This window comes from Carcharhinus amblyrhynchos, chromosome 24 (assembly GCF_965287045.1).
Source record: "Carcharhinus amblyrhynchos chromosome 24, sCarAmb.v2.hapA, whole genome shotgun sequence".
Lineage (NCBI taxonomy): Eukaryota > Metazoa > Chordata > Chondrichthyes > Carcharhiniformes > Carcharhinidae > Carcharhinus > Carcharhinus amblyrhynchos.
Genome location: NC_137347.1, coordinates 33,197,223 through 33,214,207, shown reverse-complemented (window position 1 = coordinate 33,214,207; position 16,985 = coordinate 33,197,223). Strand labels below are relative to the sequence as shown.

Sequence of the window (16,985 nt, the reverse complement as noted above, 5' to 3'; positions counted from 1 at the left end):
AAGGAATTCTGAGCCATTCCATTTACAAGAAAATGTGCTTCTGATATTTATTAAAGAAATACAATGAGCTCCAGATAAATCACAAAATACTGCATTTATGATTATGCAAAGGTTGTACAGAACAAAGACTTAACAGGGCCGAAGGACAGAACTAGGTGAAATACAAGCTACTGCAACCCCAGTTAGTGATTTCAAACAGGAATTTTCTCAAGTCTTCAGAATTACCATCCTTCTACATTTGTGGAGCCTCCAACTTGCGTTGACAAAAACACAACTAGTTTAAGGCATGTTACTATCAACCTGCCAACTTTGCGATGTTAACTCTACAATTCAATAGCTACAAAGCAACAGTTTAAACAGTCAAAGCTCAGACACATCCAATTATTAGCACTTATGCATCTAGAGACTTTGTCTCTAACTGCCTGCTCCACATCAATGTATTTTAAACTGTTCAGGATACTACAGTATGATCTGCAATAGAAAAATCATGGAGCTCAGATGAAGTCTGTTATTTCCATCTAATTAAGCACTTCATAAAATAAGTGGTTTTAAAATGAGAAGTGGTTACAAGTTTAACCTGTTCTGCAATCTGAAAACATCCACTTTATGGCCAGTGAGAAAGACCCTACTGTCATCTTCAAAATTCTTCATGGTTTGATTGCAATTATCATTTAAGTTAAGATTGCAACAGGGAAACAATTAATATATTGCAACAACCCTTCTCCAAAGAAGGTGAACACAAGCTGTACAATGGATACATATCCTGTTGTGGACAACTGGCCTGTGCTTAGCAGGGTCAAGATATTTTAGTGATAGGCCAGTACACTAACCTAACCAAACTTGTAAAAGCAACACAACATTCACTGATAGAGGTTCCTGCAAAACCAATGTAACTGTAAGCCACAGATTATATGCTTCCACATTATGGTTTTGCAACAATCTCCAACAGTACAAGTATCACAATGATGCCAGTGCTTAGAGTGAATGAAAAGGATAAGCAAATACTAGTACTGATCACTAGGACAGTACCCCTTTCTCACCCAGCCCACAAAGAATTGGCAGCTTTGTAATGTCTGAAAAGAAAAATGTTCACTCCAATGCTCCCTTGTCCCCAAAACATAAGGAATAAACATTGATAGCTCAGTAGTAAGTAGAAAGTGAAAAGGTTGAAGAATCAAATATTCTTCATCTTTTCCAGGCCTTGTGTAGTAGGTTCAGTGCATCATGTCAGCAGAATTCCAAGTCTGAAAGTAATCACGAAATACATGTTAGCAAAAAGTACCAAACTCAGTTTCAACCAGCAAGTGTCTGTAAAATCTAACAGAGCATTCAAATGAATTCATTTAAAATTTACATCAACTGTACAGACCACTAACATAGTTGCACAATAGTCAAATAAGATTAACTGTTTAATTTGAAATTCTCAACTTTCAATAGCAGAGATAACTTTTCACCTTTTAGTCTGAAAAAGATCTTCAAACATAATGGATTTAAACTAAGCTTGATAAACAATAGGGAAAAGCCGATTAGTTTTTGATGAATATGCAGACTGTTCATGAGTTTAAGGACTGGTTAACATTGTAAAGAAAGTCAATTTGCCCCATTTCCCAAGTGTTGTTTGATTTAGAAATGTTGATTGCTTTAAGAACATTATGGATCTCAATTGTTGCAGTAGAATTTTTTTTAAACTTTAATTTGACTTGATTGGATTGGAATAAGCCAATTCAGAGTCCCAACAAGTTGGGACATTCCTGATCCAAGCTGACAGGACAGGGCTCTCACCACCTTTCTTGGGCTTGATCTACATGATCCAAGCTGACTGGAGTAGGTGTAGCTCCTCCCCCAAGGCCTGATCTTATTTGCATTTTAGCCAAAAGGCCGAGATGCCACTTTAAAAAATTGCTTCAAATGAAGCTGAAATGTAACCCAATGACTTCAACCAAGTGCAGCATGTTGATACTACACTTGATCTTAGCCAAAAGGCTGAGAAGCAGTAGAATTTGTCACAGCTGTCAAAGTGTGGAAGCTCAACAGAAATATTCTTAGTTTTGTAGTTAGGGCATCAGCCAGGGAAGCACCACAAAGAACAGCTGTGTAATTGTAATAACATTAACACAGCATGGAGATATCAGTGCTTTCTTTACATGTTTGAGAATGTTAACATCTTATCACTCAACCTGAAATGTAGATTACAATATGGTTTATCTATACAAATTAACCCAGAATTAGTTAGCCAAATTATTCAATCTGGTTACAAAGAACAGAAAATTACAGCACAGGAATAGGCCCTTCGGCCCTCCAAACCTGCACCAACCATGCTGCCCAACTTAAAACCCCCTTTTATAGGGGCCATATCCCTCTATTCCCATCTCATTCATGTACTTTCAAGATGCTCCTTAAAAAAGTTACTACAATATCTGCTTCCACTACCTCCCCAGTTAACAAGTTTCAGGCATGCACCACTAAAATCTGCCTCATACATCTCTTTCAAACCATACACCTGACTTTAAACCTCTCCCCCCCACCCCCAATAATTGACTCTTCCACTCTGGGAAATCCACTGTCCATATCTCAATCTTGTAAACTTCTGTCAAGAGTTTTCTCAACCTGTCACTCCAGTGAAAAACCAAGTTTCTCCAACCTTTCCCCATAGCTAATGCTGTCCATACCATGCAACATCCTAGAAATTCTTTTCTGTACCCTCTCCAAAGCCTCTGCATCCTTCTGGTAATGTGGTGACCAGAATTGAATGCTATTCCAAGTGTGGCCTAATTAAGATTCTATAAAGCTGTAAACTTTTTAAACTCAATACCCCAGCTGATGAAGGCAAGCATACCATATGCCTTTATTACCTTCACCTGCGTTGCCACTTTGTGATCTGTGTACCTATACACAGAGATCTTTGCCCATCAATACAGCTAAGGATTCTGCCATTTACTGTATATTTCCTATTAGGCCTTCCAAAAAGCATTATCTCATTTGTCCAGAGGAAACTCCATCTGCCATCTCTGCCCAAGTCTCCAACTGATCTATATCCTGCTGTATCCTCTGAAGGTCCTCCACTATTTGCAAATCCACCAACTTTGTCATCTGCAAACTTACTCAACCCAGTTACATTTTCCTCCAAATTTATACATATTACAAACAGCAAAGGTCCAAGCACTGATCCCTGAGGAACACTTGTCACAGCCCTCCATTTAGAAATGCACCCTTCCACAGCTACCCTGTCCTTTGACCAAGCCAGTTTTGTATCCACCTTGCCAGCTCATCTGATCCAATGCAATGTCACATTCTGTACCAGTGTGCATGAGGGACCCTGTCAAAGGCCTTAAGTCCATGTAGACAACATCCACTGCCCTACCCTCAATCTCCATCACTTCCTGAAAACACAATCAAATGAGAGACATGACCTCCCCTTCACAAAGCCATGCTGCCTCACTAATACACCTACTTATTTCCACATAGGGAAATTATTGGAGAGGATTCTTCAAGACAGGATTTATTTCCATCACTGATGTAAGGCTCAGCTTGTAATTACCTCAACTACAGCAATACATGTTGATAAATCAGATTCCAGTGGAATATCTGGAGTACCACATGAATCAATGGGGAAAGTAGGTTAAATGGAAAGGATGATGTGCAGGTGTCAGGTTAAAGTAGGGAACAAAACATCTATTTTCCATGGCACAGCTGAATTTACAAAAATGAGTAAAAATGACTCAATGCAAACAGAATCCAAGTTTGAACATTTCAGCATGTTTATTTTCTACCACTCCCAAAAATGCAGTTAGTCTCAACACCAGGTTAACGTCCAACAGGTTTATTTGGTAGCGTGAGCTTTCGAAGCACTGCCCCTTCATCAGAAGAGTGCAGGATTTGTTTCACAAAGAGGGCATATACAGACAAACAATTACATGGTTAAATGGATAATGGTTGGAATGTGAGTCTCAACAGGTGTAGACAATGTGAGTGGCAAGGGGATTCAGCACAGGTTAGGTGTAAATTGTCCAAAGCCAGGACAGTTATAATCTCCCAATTATCAAATCAATCATGCCAAATAACAATTTTTTCATATCCTTGTGATTATGTGCAAACCACACCTAGAATACTATTTCCATTAGTCTCCTTTAGGAAGGATATAAGTAAGTTCAGAGGTCTACCAATGCCAGGAATGGGCATGTTACCTCAAGATTGGATAGGCTAGACTTGCATTCACAGGTGTTTAGAAGATTGAGTTGAATTAATTGAAATCTGCAAGATCTTGAGCTTGACAGGGTGGATGTGGAGGGCGTGTTTCCTTTTGTGCAAGAGTCTAGAACTTTAAAAATCAAGGGTCACCCATTTAAGACAGATAGAAGATTGTGGGTTAGTGTCTCTGGAATGCTTCAAGTAGCAGTGGATGCAAAGTCCTTGAATGTTTGTTGGTAACAAGGAGAGATTTAAAGCAGCTCTGGGCTTCAAATGCCTACAAAATTCTAACTTCTGGCAATCTGCAAACAGTGTGCATCATTCCACAATATTTATGTCAGATGTTACTGGGAAGGGAACTGCTAGTGGCAGTAACTTAAAGCAGTGTTAAAAGCACATATCTGGAATATCAAATTAAGCACCTTCACCTACATCTGTGCAATGGAATACAATTCACATTAATACTAGGAAGAAGCATACTCAAGTGTATGCTGTGGCTGGTTACATTACATGGGCTCAATGGTCTAGGTCTGCTTTTGTCTTTCTGCCACAATTTCACTGCCTCCCTTCAAGGTTCATGTGCATTTCCTCTAATTGTACTCTCACCACACCAGCATAGTCACCTTTCACATAACCCAATGTTTCATTCTTGGCCATCTACTCCTTATCTAGTCACAGCACCATTTGCAGACTTATTTCTGTTGATGGCACAATCGCCATTCAGCAAACTGCAGATGAGCCAATCAGAATAACCTGAGGCTGGAAACAGCTTGGACACTATCAAAACCTATCATCCAATCCAATGAACCAAGAACATGAATTCTATTTCATGAGACAGACACAAGACCTGCCAAACACTTCATGTTTTTATTCATCTGTTCCAGCTTGTTAGCAACTTCAATAGCCCATTTGATCCTCTTGATCATCAAACCCCTCATTCCCCATATCTGCAGAGACAGCCTTCCCACTTCATGTATTAAATTAATACATCCAGACACTTCTCAAACTCATCCCAAATTCCACTTGCAATCTTTGGACTCATTCTTGAGTATCCATCACTTCTACCTTGGCCAGTATCCTCAGTACACTAATTTCAAAACCTTCACCTGTAAATTTCTCCATGTGCAAATTCAACCAACTTTAGTCATCCTACAGCTGTTTACATATCAATTATGCTATGTTCCCCCTGCAGTGGCAAAGCCAGCAGCCATTCTTACATCTACCCTCACCTTCAAAACTCAAAATTGCAACTTCAGTAATTTACTCTAATTCCACCTTTCTCAAAAGAGGATTATTGTTCCCCACACCTGAAGCAGCACCCCAAGATGGTTTGCTACATTGAAGCTGCAATAAGGACCAATTGTCTAACAAAACAAGATTATAGTCAAGTTTGATTCAAGGCAGCATGTTGGATGATGCAAGGTCAGGCCTGAGCAACTCAACCTATCAGCAGTTGCCAATCGAAAGTGCAAGGGTATGTCAGTGGTGTGGATAATGTCTTAAAATAGTTAAGATTCTTCAGCAACATGAGCAGCTTTAAAGCAAAGGCTGACCAAAAGAGGTACTAGCCACATTTTTCAACTCCTTTGTCAGCTGGCTTTGCAGATGCTGAGCACAGATGACCCAGATACTCATCTTGGGTTTAAGTATTGAATTCTAACCAAGTTCTGATAAAAGCAAATTTCAATGTCAATTTAACATTCAAGTTTACAATAATGTAGTTCCCAGCTTAAGTATAGACCATTGAATGAAGGAATCAGTTATCAAGCCTCAACTAGATTAACTGGCTCATTAAATAGGAAACTTGAATGTGGAAAACATTTGAACAGTATTGTGCCCTGGCTCCATAGTGCCAAAGGTACCATGCTTAGATGCCAGTCCTGTAAAATTGGGACAGGTTTGGCTCACTACAACTCAACACCTGGCTGTCATATTTTGTCAGGTAAGATAGCCAAAGTTGAGAGCAGTTTTAAATAGCTAACATTTTAAGTATTTAATTTGGAGCATTTTGAAATCCTATCTCAGGGTCTATGTTTTTGTTGCAAAAATCAGCTTGGCTAAAATTTGTTTCGCTCTTGCAGAATAAAGGGACCCTGTTTGTAACTACAAAAATATGTGAAATGATACAAACCATCCAGTTACCCATACCCATTCTTTTTTAAAGCTCTGCTGCAGTAAGAGGGGACTAAGTCAGAGCAAAGCATTTTCTGCTGGTAAAAAGCAAAGACATGCCAAACCACATTTACATGATTCCTAGTGATTTATTTGCCAATCTCCAGCCTTAGTCAAGCAGCTACAAGAAAAAACGAGAAAAACATTTAGAAAAATGAGTTTTTCATTAAAGCAGCAATATCTACAAGATTAAAAATGATAAAACATTAGCAATTAGAATTGGTGCTTTTTATGCTTTGATTTCTAAATTTTAAAATCTTCATAATTAATTGCCATGTGACAAACAATTGCACAAGTTCTTGAAAGTGCCTCAGCAGATCATTCAGCAAAGCCAAGGAATTGTCAGCTCTGAAATTTAAAGACCGCATAGAGTTTTTTTGGGTCTATTTAGGAATGAACTTCAAAGAATTCTCACCCAAATCCAAGTTTTGCTTTCTTTATGCCTGTACATCAACCAATTCAGGAGGCAAAGGAGATTTAGGGTGTTTACTCTCAAAATGCTGTTTGAAAGTTTTTGGATCTGGCATCTGTGTCTGAAAAATAAAATTATATCACAGCTGTAAGTAACTATTATAATTCTTAGTGCCTGATTACTTAAAACAGCAATAAAAAACTGAAAATTATCCAGTAACACTGCATCATTGCACTGAATTGAGAGTTTCAACATTGAGCAGTTGCAATTGAAACACTAACCCATGTTGAATTCAATTGATCTGAACCAGGGTAGTAATGCAAGTCTTTTGGGTCAAACCAAGTAAACAAACTCAGATCACATTCCGACAAAGGAGAGGGCAGCTCCCCAAAAGGAGGGGGGGGAACAGCCCGAACAGAAACAAAAAGTACAAAGGAAACTTAAGACGTCAAATCAAAATGTGATTGTTAGGGTCTATAAGGCACCTCAGCCCCTGCAGTGCCCAATGGGCATGATGTGGGTATGCCAGCGTTGGACTGGCGTAAACAGTAAAAAGTCTGACACCACCAGGTTTTAGTCCAACCGATTTATTTGATAGTAAACGCACAAGCTTTCAAGGTTAGTCCCTTCGTCAGGTGAATGGACAGAACTCTCCATTCACCCGAAGGGACTAACCCCGAAAGCTTGTGTTTACACTATCAAATAAATCGGTTGGGACTAAAACCTGGTGGTGTCAGACTTTTTACTGTGCCCAATGGGCACAGAAGGCATCAACTGTGCCTGCAGACACCACGCAGGGTAGTAATGCAAGTGCAACAATTCTGTGTGCTGGAATTAAACTCAAGAACCAGAGTTGAAAACACTATGGTTCAAAACTGACTTTTCTCTAGCCTGATCCTTATACTTTGACAAGGCACATTTCCACATGTTGGGGCCATTGTTCATTATCTTGTACAATGTAAATTCCATATGCAAACAACAGCAAGCTGGATACTTAACGTCAAGAAACACCAGAGCAGAATCAGTGTCTTCCTGTGCTAGATTCAAACCTTCCCCTCAGTGGCATCCATAAATGCACACCATCAGCTTTCAGGAACTGAAACTGTCCCTGATAAACCCAGAGACAGTGAAACCATTGGCAAATCCTGACTATGGCCCAGTTCATGATCACTTTACTTGGTATCAGAATCCCTACACTACAGAAGGAGACCAGACCATCAAGTCTGTACTGACCACAATCCCACCCAGGCCCTATTCCTGTAAACACAGGTTTATCCTGCTAATCCCCTTGGCACTAGGGTCAGTTTAGCACGGCCAATCAACCTAACCTGCACATCTTTGGACTGTGGGAAGAAAGCAGAGCACCCAGAGAACATCCATGCAGACACAGGGAGTATGCGCAAACTCCAGTGAGCCAAGGCCAGAATTGAACCAGGGTCCCTAGCACTGTGACAGCAGTGTTAACTAATGTGCCATCATACGGCCAGAGGTATAAGCCAGATCCTTCTGGTCTGTATAGCTCAGAAATGCAGTGTTAATCAGCTATGCCAGTAATGAAAACCTTGCTATTACCATTAGCAACATAGAAATACAAGGTATGAAACTGATGACCCATGATAGAAATGAATTGATTCAGTGTAAATAGTCATTAGTCTGTAATCTCAGCCTCAAATTTTAAAGAAAACCTGGCAATTAAAACAACAGCTCACAGCAGTTGATCTAAATAGCACAACTTGTACTTCCAAAAACAAACATTACAGCATTGCACTGATGGCCTAGATCTTTACCTTGCAAACTGGACATGTGTGCACAAGTGCTGCTTTTGCTGCTGCTTTTTGATCAGAGCCTCCCTTTTTCTTTTCAGCCTGCCTTTTGGCATTCTTCTGCTGGGCTTGTATCTTCTGCTGTCCACGAGCCATGATGAAACTCAGGAAATCTAGGAAAGAATAAAGCAGTTTCAGTTACTGTACTTGATAATGAAAGTCACTACAGGCAACACTGGAGAAAGTTGTCAAAAGAAAATGCATCAAATTATAAAGCTCTCAATTTGAATGGGACCTCTTTTAGGCACCCTAGCAAATGTAGAGCAAATCACAAATGTGCAATCCCAGCAGCTGAATGCCAAGTGGGAAAGAAACAAAAAGTGCAAATTAATCATTGTAGCAAGCAAACATGTATTGATCATTTTGAATCATTGGGCACATTAATTCAAATTTAACAGCATTTAGTGCATGCTGCTTAGGCAAAAGTGAAAGTTTGATTGAAGACAAAGAACCAGCAAATTACCTATGGCATTCACCTGACAAAGAGGCAGTCCCCTCGAAAGCTTGTGAGTATTATCAAATAAATCGGTTGGACTGAAACCTGGTGTCAGACTTTCTACCAAACTGCACAAACACAATGTTCTGCCAAACGAGTTTAATTGCATTTGCCATTGTGCAAATCACAACTTGGTAAAAATACAGAAGTTGGTGCAAAATTTACACTGCTTTGCCATTAACCAAAGACAGAGGGGCTGTTCATGATGTTGAAGCAATCATGCATTAATTGTAAAATAAAGCTATCTGGAAGGTTAGGGCCAGAACCTCAAGTATCCTTTGTGAGGATAGTTATCAGCCTGCAATATCAATTCATTTCCATTCCAAAAATGGAACTTAAACTGCAGTTTGAACAAACATTATCCAGAAAAGAAAAAAACACATTTAAAACTATGGCAAGATACCATTTGAGGTATATGACAAAGATAATGCAATATATGGAGAAATGTTTAAGGATAGAGCTGTGGCAAAAATAGTAATAAAATGTTGCAAAGCACTTCAGAAATCAAAATAAACAGCCATGCAAGGCAATTAGTGTAAATGACCAATCGCTTGATAAAGGGGTAAGTTTTAAGAAATGTCTTCAAGGAGGAAAATGAGGTAGAGGGTTTAGGGCCTGAACAGTTGTATGCACAACAACCAATGGTGGTGCTGTCAAAACTGGAGGTGCTCAAGAGACCAGAGCTGGAGGGGTGCAGATATCCGAGTATTGTAGGGCTAGAGATTATAGATAAGACCCAGACCAGAGAGGGTTTGAAAATAAGAATGAAAATTTTAGATTTAAGGATAATGGATGAACAAATCTTGGGATGAGTTTAGTACATGAGCAGGATTTTAGATGCTATGTTGAGGGTGGAACATGGGAGGTAGACCAGGAGTATGACAGAACAACCAAGTTTGGAGGAAACAAAATCATCAAGGTTTTACTAGATGATGTTTATTAGTGTCACAAGTAGGCTTACATTAACACCGCAATGAAGTTAGTGAAAGTCTCCTTGTCAGACTCTGGGATGTGTTCGGGTACACTGAGGGAGAATTTAGCATGGCCAATGCACTCAACCAGCACATCTTCAATTATGGGAGGAAACCTGAGAGAATGTGCAGAGTTCGCAGTGACCCAGGCCAGGAATTGAACCCTGGCACCAAGGCAGCAGTGCTAACCACTGCCATCCCATATCATATGAGGCAGGGTAAAGCCAGGCAGTGCCAGAGCTGGAAGCAGGGAATCTTAGACATGACAGCAGCTCATCTCTGGGTCAAATATGATACCAAGATTGCAAAACAGCCAATTCATCCTCAGACAATTGCCAGGGACAGGGATGAAGGCAGAAGCCAGGGAACAAAGTTTGTGGCAAGCACAGGAGAGACCATTGCTTTGACCATCCCAATATTTCATTACAGGAAATTTCTGCCTATCCAGTACTTGACATGACAGTATGAATTTAGAGTGGAAGAGTGGCACTACAGTAAAGCTGGATGCCAGTGTACATGTAGAAAGAGGTTTTTCCAGTGATGCCACAAGACAGCATGTAGGTAAGTGAGGGGGCAAAGGGACAGTGGGGATAACTGCAGAAGTGAGGAGAAGCCACAAAGTGAGTTCCTGGCTAAGATGATGTAAAGAATGGAATCTCAGCCCAGCCAGCTGAATGTCAGAGGATAATATGATCAACCATGCAAAGAGCTGTTAATAGGGCAAGAACAATGAGATAGTTTGTTTTCAATTGAATAAGATGGCATCTGTGGCTTTCATAGGAGCTCTTTCTGTACACAGCAAGTGAAGAAAACTTCTCAATCTGGAAAGATGCATGTCAGGGTAGCAAAAAATATTTGCAATTAAGTTTGAGGGAAGGATGTCAATTTGATAGAATTAGGGAAGTGCAGCTATTCAGCCCCTCAACTCTACTTCATTCAGAGGGCCGTCCACACTGTTGCCATTGGCCAAGTAATCGTCGTAAACAGAGTAGCAGGGTGACCTTGATGTGCAGATACACAGGTTATTTTAAAGCTGGTAGTACAAGTAGATAAGACCACAAAGAAAAACAGTAACCTTGTACTTTGTGTACACAAGAACAGTGACAAATTTATTAAACCACAGCTGGAATACTTAGTTTTTCAGCACCTTAAAAGGGAAAGTGACCAAGATTGTTATTTTAATATGAAAGGGTAAAAGCTGAGATTCAAGCCACTGACTTGATAAACTTTAATTATAAAGAGCAGTTATAGATTTCCTGGTGAACAATTAGAACTGTTAAAGTCATGATCTAGGAGGGTTAGAAAAAGTTAACCAAGAAAGAGCTGCTGCCAATTATTGTTGAAACTTATGAAATCTATTGAAGTAAGCTACTGATTTGAAGCACACCCTTGCCTCCATCACTAGTCCCACATTAAAACCTTTACACTCCCTCACCCTGGCTGTTCCCCTAGTTGTGCTCATCACCACCTCTCAAGTTCAAGTCTGTGCCTTTTGAATAATATGGTAATTAGATTGGTGATTCATTGCCAGACCCAGTGCAATGGGTCCAATAATTGCCTACTGAAATTGTTTAGTCCAAGATCATCTGTGTTTCTCTACTACCAATCACTCTTCCACCCTCATTTCTAAGTGGAAGGAGCACATGAGCTTTTCTAACACCAAAATTGAGACCACCTGATCAGGTACTGTTGCTTCTCTCCCCTTGGTCTCCCCCTATCCTAGCCCAAATTTCCATTTTCCTTCATCTCCACTCATACCCCACCACACCCTCCAAATTAAAACTCAAGACCAACCACCGAACACTCAACTCAACTCCCACAAAACTGCTAAGCATCTACTCTAGCTCTTCCCTTTTATATCTGGTTCACAATAGAATGAAAGAATTTTAAAATTTTGATCCTCTTTTTCCATTTTCTCAGCTTTCAGTATTATTCACTGCCTTCAGCTACACAACCCTTGAGATTTCCATGCTTCTCCAATTCAGGAATTTTGAGCATTCCAGAATTAAATTACTAATTCCCTCCCTCAACTTCTTTACTTAAAGACTGACCTTAAAACATACTTCTAAACAAGTTTGTTCAGCTGCCCTAATATCCCCCAAGATTTGGGGTCAATATTTTGTCAAATAACTGCTACATTTTTGGACACTATCACACTAAAGGCAGTACACAAGTCAGATGTTTATAGCATGGAAACAGGCCCTTTGGTCCAACTTGTCCACACCACCTTTTTTGAAAGCCCCTAAGCTAATCTCAATTGCCTACATTTGGCCCACATCCCTCCATACCCATCACACCCATGTAGTTATCTAAATGCTTTTTAAAAAATTGTACCCACCTCTATTACTACCTCCTGTCCCACTCACCATCTGTGAAATATATGCTACTGTCAACTATTAATAACTATGTAACTATTCAAGAATTATTAAAAGGGCATGTATGCAGTGCAAGTAGAATTAGGCTATGTACTCATTAACAAAAATCAGCAGACAAGATGGGTGTGACAAACTTATCAAGCAACATGCTTGATTTTCACCCACATAACTCGGTCTTTCAGGTCAAAAGTAGTAAACAAATTACATTCGGACAAAGGAAAAGGGCAGCTCCCCAAAAGGAGGGGGAACAGCCCAAGCAGAAAAAGTACAAAGGAAACTTAAGTCAAATCAAAACGTGATTGTCAGGGTCTATAACACACCTCAGCCCCTGCAGTGCCCAACAGGCACAGAAGGCCTCGACTGTGCCCGCAGACACCGCATGCTCCCTCTCCAGGAACACCCAGCCACGAACGTAGCCACGGTAGAGAGGTTAGCGATATCACAGCTTCAAATATAGGGTCAGGAAATGGTCAGATTTATATTTTGCAATTACATGCCACCTGTAGTCATCCCAGGCCACCATAATTCTTAATTTTATCCCCATCTAAAAATGTAATGCAACCTTTACCCCTACAAATATGAGGACTGGCACATGAAGCCCAACTAAACAAAACATTACACAAGGTGCAAACCTTGACTCAGTGATAGCTCTCCAAAGACAAGGAGGTAATCCAAAGTGAAGTGTTCAGGACAGAGGAAAGGCTGTACACCTTTTAATAGGCCCTCAGCCAGAACACTGCATTCATCTGAGCACTATACCACAGGAAAGTTATACTGCTGTAAAAAGGTGCAGTGTAGATTGAGCAGATTTAACAGGTGAAAGAGCTTAAATTAAGTTGCATATAGTTGCTTACGTTTAGAAGATTGTGATTTAGTTTGGAGGAATACAGCAAAAGACAATAGAAGATAAGGAAACAATTTACTCTGGCGGGAGTAAAGTAGTCACAGTTGAAAAATTAGTTAAGCTCAAAATAGAATGCTGGAAAATCTCAACAGGTCTGACAGCATCCAGGGAGAAAGAGTTTCAAGTCTGGATAATCCTGCCTCATCCAGGCTCAAATTAGGTAGGCTATTCAGTAGCCATATAAGAAAACAGACAAAGGGTAGCGGAAATATGGAATTTTCAACCCCTAAATACTGGAGGCTGGAAGTCAATTGAAAATTTCAAAATTAATACACCCAGTTAGGTTACAATTGAGGAAGAGGGGTAAAACGGAAATCGGAGTGCTGGAGGGGCCGAATGTTTTTCTCCACTGAAAGCTGTATAAACCACTCAAGCTTTACTAAACACCCAGCGCAATGGCGGTACGATATGCGCCGGAGGAAATGAAATTGAGATTTTCTGCTTGGTGAAGAAGGCGACATTTATTTTAAGGTGAAAGGGATTTTTCTCGCCAGTGAAGCGGGCTCACATCCGATTCCTCCCAAAACTGAACAAAAGACAAAAACATGATGGCAAAGCTTCGCCCAATAGCACCGAGAGACGAGATATTGGGGGTAGGGAGAAAACAGCATCCCTGGACGACCTCAATCCAAAGTTAGGCGGCTACAGGAGAGCTCCAGAGAGCTGGGCTGGGGGGGGGGGGGGGAAGGAAGGAGGGAGGAGGAGGCTGTGTGGCCTAGCACCAAAAAACTGCGCCACCGCCCGTTCTCGGCGAAGAGCTCGCACCCCCGGGAATAGGGGCAATCACAGATCGACTCCTCGCCCTCGCACGGAAAGGCAGCCGCGGTAAACTCACCTGGCGGGGCCTGCCCAGGTAGCAGTGAGACTCAGACAGGAGACAAGCGCGGGGAATAAGGAGCTCGATAAACACTCAGCACCGTCCACCTCCGTGACTTAGCGGCGACTGACTGTTGCGTTGGCGGAACTGACGTGGTTACGCCCGGGAGTGGGCGCGGTCAGTAGGCGAGTCACGTGCAAGAGGGGCGGAGAGGCGGGGCCGGGCTGGGGCGGTTACGTGTGGATGGGCGGGGCCGGGGTGCGAGGGGGCGGGACCGGGAGTGTTTTCCTCTTACCGGACCGGGGGCGGGGCCGGAGGGCGGGACTTAGGTGCGCAGGGGCGGAACTGGGATTAGGGGCGGGGCCGGGTCAATGGGGGTCACGTGCTCTCTGCAACAGTCGTGCCAAAAAGATACAGATAGGATTTGTAGTGTAATGTTTGTCATACTGCAGCTAATGTAATTTCCCACCCTCACCTCAGTCAATTAAACTTGCAAAGAATGCAAATCCATTCAAACAGGGAGGGCTGCATTCATTTTTTTAAAAATATGATTGATAAAATAGATATTTTTAAAGCACTTTATTATGCTTGCAATTGCCACTTGGACAGCATTTCATCCTGCCATCATTTGTAAAGTAAGTCTTTCTAAAATATTCACACCATGCAAAGGATATTTGGCTCACTCATTATGCTTGGCAATTTGTTTTATTAGTGTCACAAGTTTATATTAACACTGCAATTAAATTACTATGAAAATCACCCAGTCGCCACACTCCAGCGCCTGTTCGGGTACATTGAGAGAGTTTTTTTTAGTACAGCCAATGTACCAGCCAGCAGGTCTTGTGGATTATGGGAGGAAACCAGAGAAAACCCATACAGACAAAGGGAGAACATGCAGACTTCATACAGACAGTGACCCAAGCAGGAATTGAACCCAAGTCCCTGGTGCTGTGTAGGCAGCAGCACTAACCACTGTGCTACCATGCTCCCAACGCATTAAAAGAAACCTGCATTTCAACCATTTCACATGGAAAGCATGATTGAAACAACGTAAGGGATGGATGATTAAGCATTTGGGAGAGCTGACGGAAGTGGCCAGTAGTCAGAGTTATGAAGGATAGAGCCAAGATAGCTAAGGCTGTGCTTGGTGTGGCTAAAAGTGGAAGTGCCTCATGGAAAATAATATGTTACAACCACAGTCAACTGGCAGAGTAGTGGGTATTGAGCCTATTGATAGGATCAAATTTCATTTAAGATGGTGTTTGTTGCAGATGCATCTATCCAAGCATTCCATCATGCAGCTGATTTAATGCCTTTATAGTTTGTGGATCTATCAATCCACAGCTGTCGGAGTACCCAGCTTCTCCCTCATTCTTGCAGCATTTATATGACTGGTGTTATTAAGCTTCTAATCAGGAACTTCTAAACTGTTGACAGTGGAGAACATGACAATGTTAGTTAAAAAGGTCATTATGTTTTATGCTTATGTGCTGCCTGTGTTAAATGCCATGTGTCAACCCAAACCAGGATATTACCCAGCTCTCACTTTAGTCTTGCATTATCTGTTTCAACATCAAATTAATTGCAAATTGAACAGCACACTGAAATCATCAGTAATACAGCGTGAAGATCATTGATGAAGCTGCTGAGAATACTTCTTCCACCATCAACATCATCAGCAACTACAGAAAGACCAAGGGCTTCTTTATCAGCTTGCAATTGAATTATCACTAAGATTGAAACCATCTGTCAGGCTTCCTCTTGTGTACTCCCCTTCACTTTGTCCAATAAGAGTATCTTGCACCAATCTTTCCCCACAACAACCCCACCATTTCCTGTAGTTCTTTATTTTCCTCCATGTCACCGCTGAGTTCATCTTATCCGGGTGACTCAATTTGTTCCTGCAAAGTCAATTACATCATCCTCTTTTCTTCTATTGTCCAACTCACAGAGACCAACCACATTAAGTTCTGTTTACCCATGCAATTATAACCAGAACATCTTCAGAAAATGTTCCTTTTTCTTTCTCCATGCACCCATTTCCCACCCCCACTCCCCTGACCTTTGATTCCATCATTATCCCTCCTCATTCTCATCTATATGCTGTCTCTTGGTACCATCTGCAAAATGGAGTCATCTCTATCTTTGCACTATCTCTCTTCCTATCTGCTCCCTCTGTTGGTTTGCTTGTTTTGTTCAATATCCAACCTTTGATAAACCACAATTTCCCATTAAAAATCGGGAAGACCAAAGTCATTATGGTCGGTATTTGCATAAAATTCCTACCCTCACCAGCAATTTCATCTCCATCCACGTTTCAGGTTGAGCCAAGACTTTTAAAATCCCAGTCTCCGATTCAACCCTGAACACAGTCTCCAGACTCAAAAACTGACAATGTTGGTCATATTAGATTTGATTTATTATTGCCACATGTGTTAGTATACAGTGAAAAGTATTGTTTCTTGCGCTATACAGATAAAGCATACCATTCATAGAGGAGAAAAGAAGAGGGTGCAGAATGTAGTGTTGCAGTAATAGCTATGGTGTAAAAAAAATCAACTTAATGCAAGGTAGGTCTGTTCTAAAGTCTGATGGCAGCAGGGAAGAAGCTGTTCTTGAATCAGTTGTTAAGTGATCTCAGACATTTGTATCTTTTTCCTGATGAGGAAAGGTGAAAGAACGTTCGGGATCCATGGGGTCCTTGATCATGCCTTGATCAATGCCAGCAGCGGGAATTGTATGCAGAGTCAATGGATGGGAGTCTGGTTTGCATGACAGACTGGGCTTCGTTCACGACCTTTTGTAGTTTCTTGCAGTCTTAGACGGA

General features: G+C 41.1%; 1 protein-coding gene and 1 non-coding gene across 2 annotated transcripts; both read right to left on the bottom strand.

Moving 5' to 3' along the window:
* Positions 1-21: 21 nt before the first annotated feature.
* Positions 22-14,304, bottom strand: LOC145357687 (zinc finger protein 706). The gene is made up of 4 exons (XM_080211112.1): positions 14,177-14,304; positions 8,560-8,708; positions 6,776-6,893; positions 22-1,244 (listed from the first exon to the last, which is right to left on the bottom strand). Exons 2-3 carry the CDS (start codon positions 8,689-8,691, stop codon positions 6,798-6,800), a joined length of 228 nt encoding a protein of 75 aa, XP_080067238.1. The 5' UTR covers positions 8,692-8,708; positions 14,177-14,304; the 3' UTR covers positions 22-1,244; positions 6,776-6,797.
* On the bottom strand, positions 1,804-1,995 carry LOC145358050 (U2 spliceosomal RNA). The gene has a single exon (XR_013889421.1). It is a non-coding gene; the product is annotated as a U2 spliceosomal RNA (small nuclear RNA).
* Positions 14,305-16,985: the final 2,681 nt, after the last annotated feature.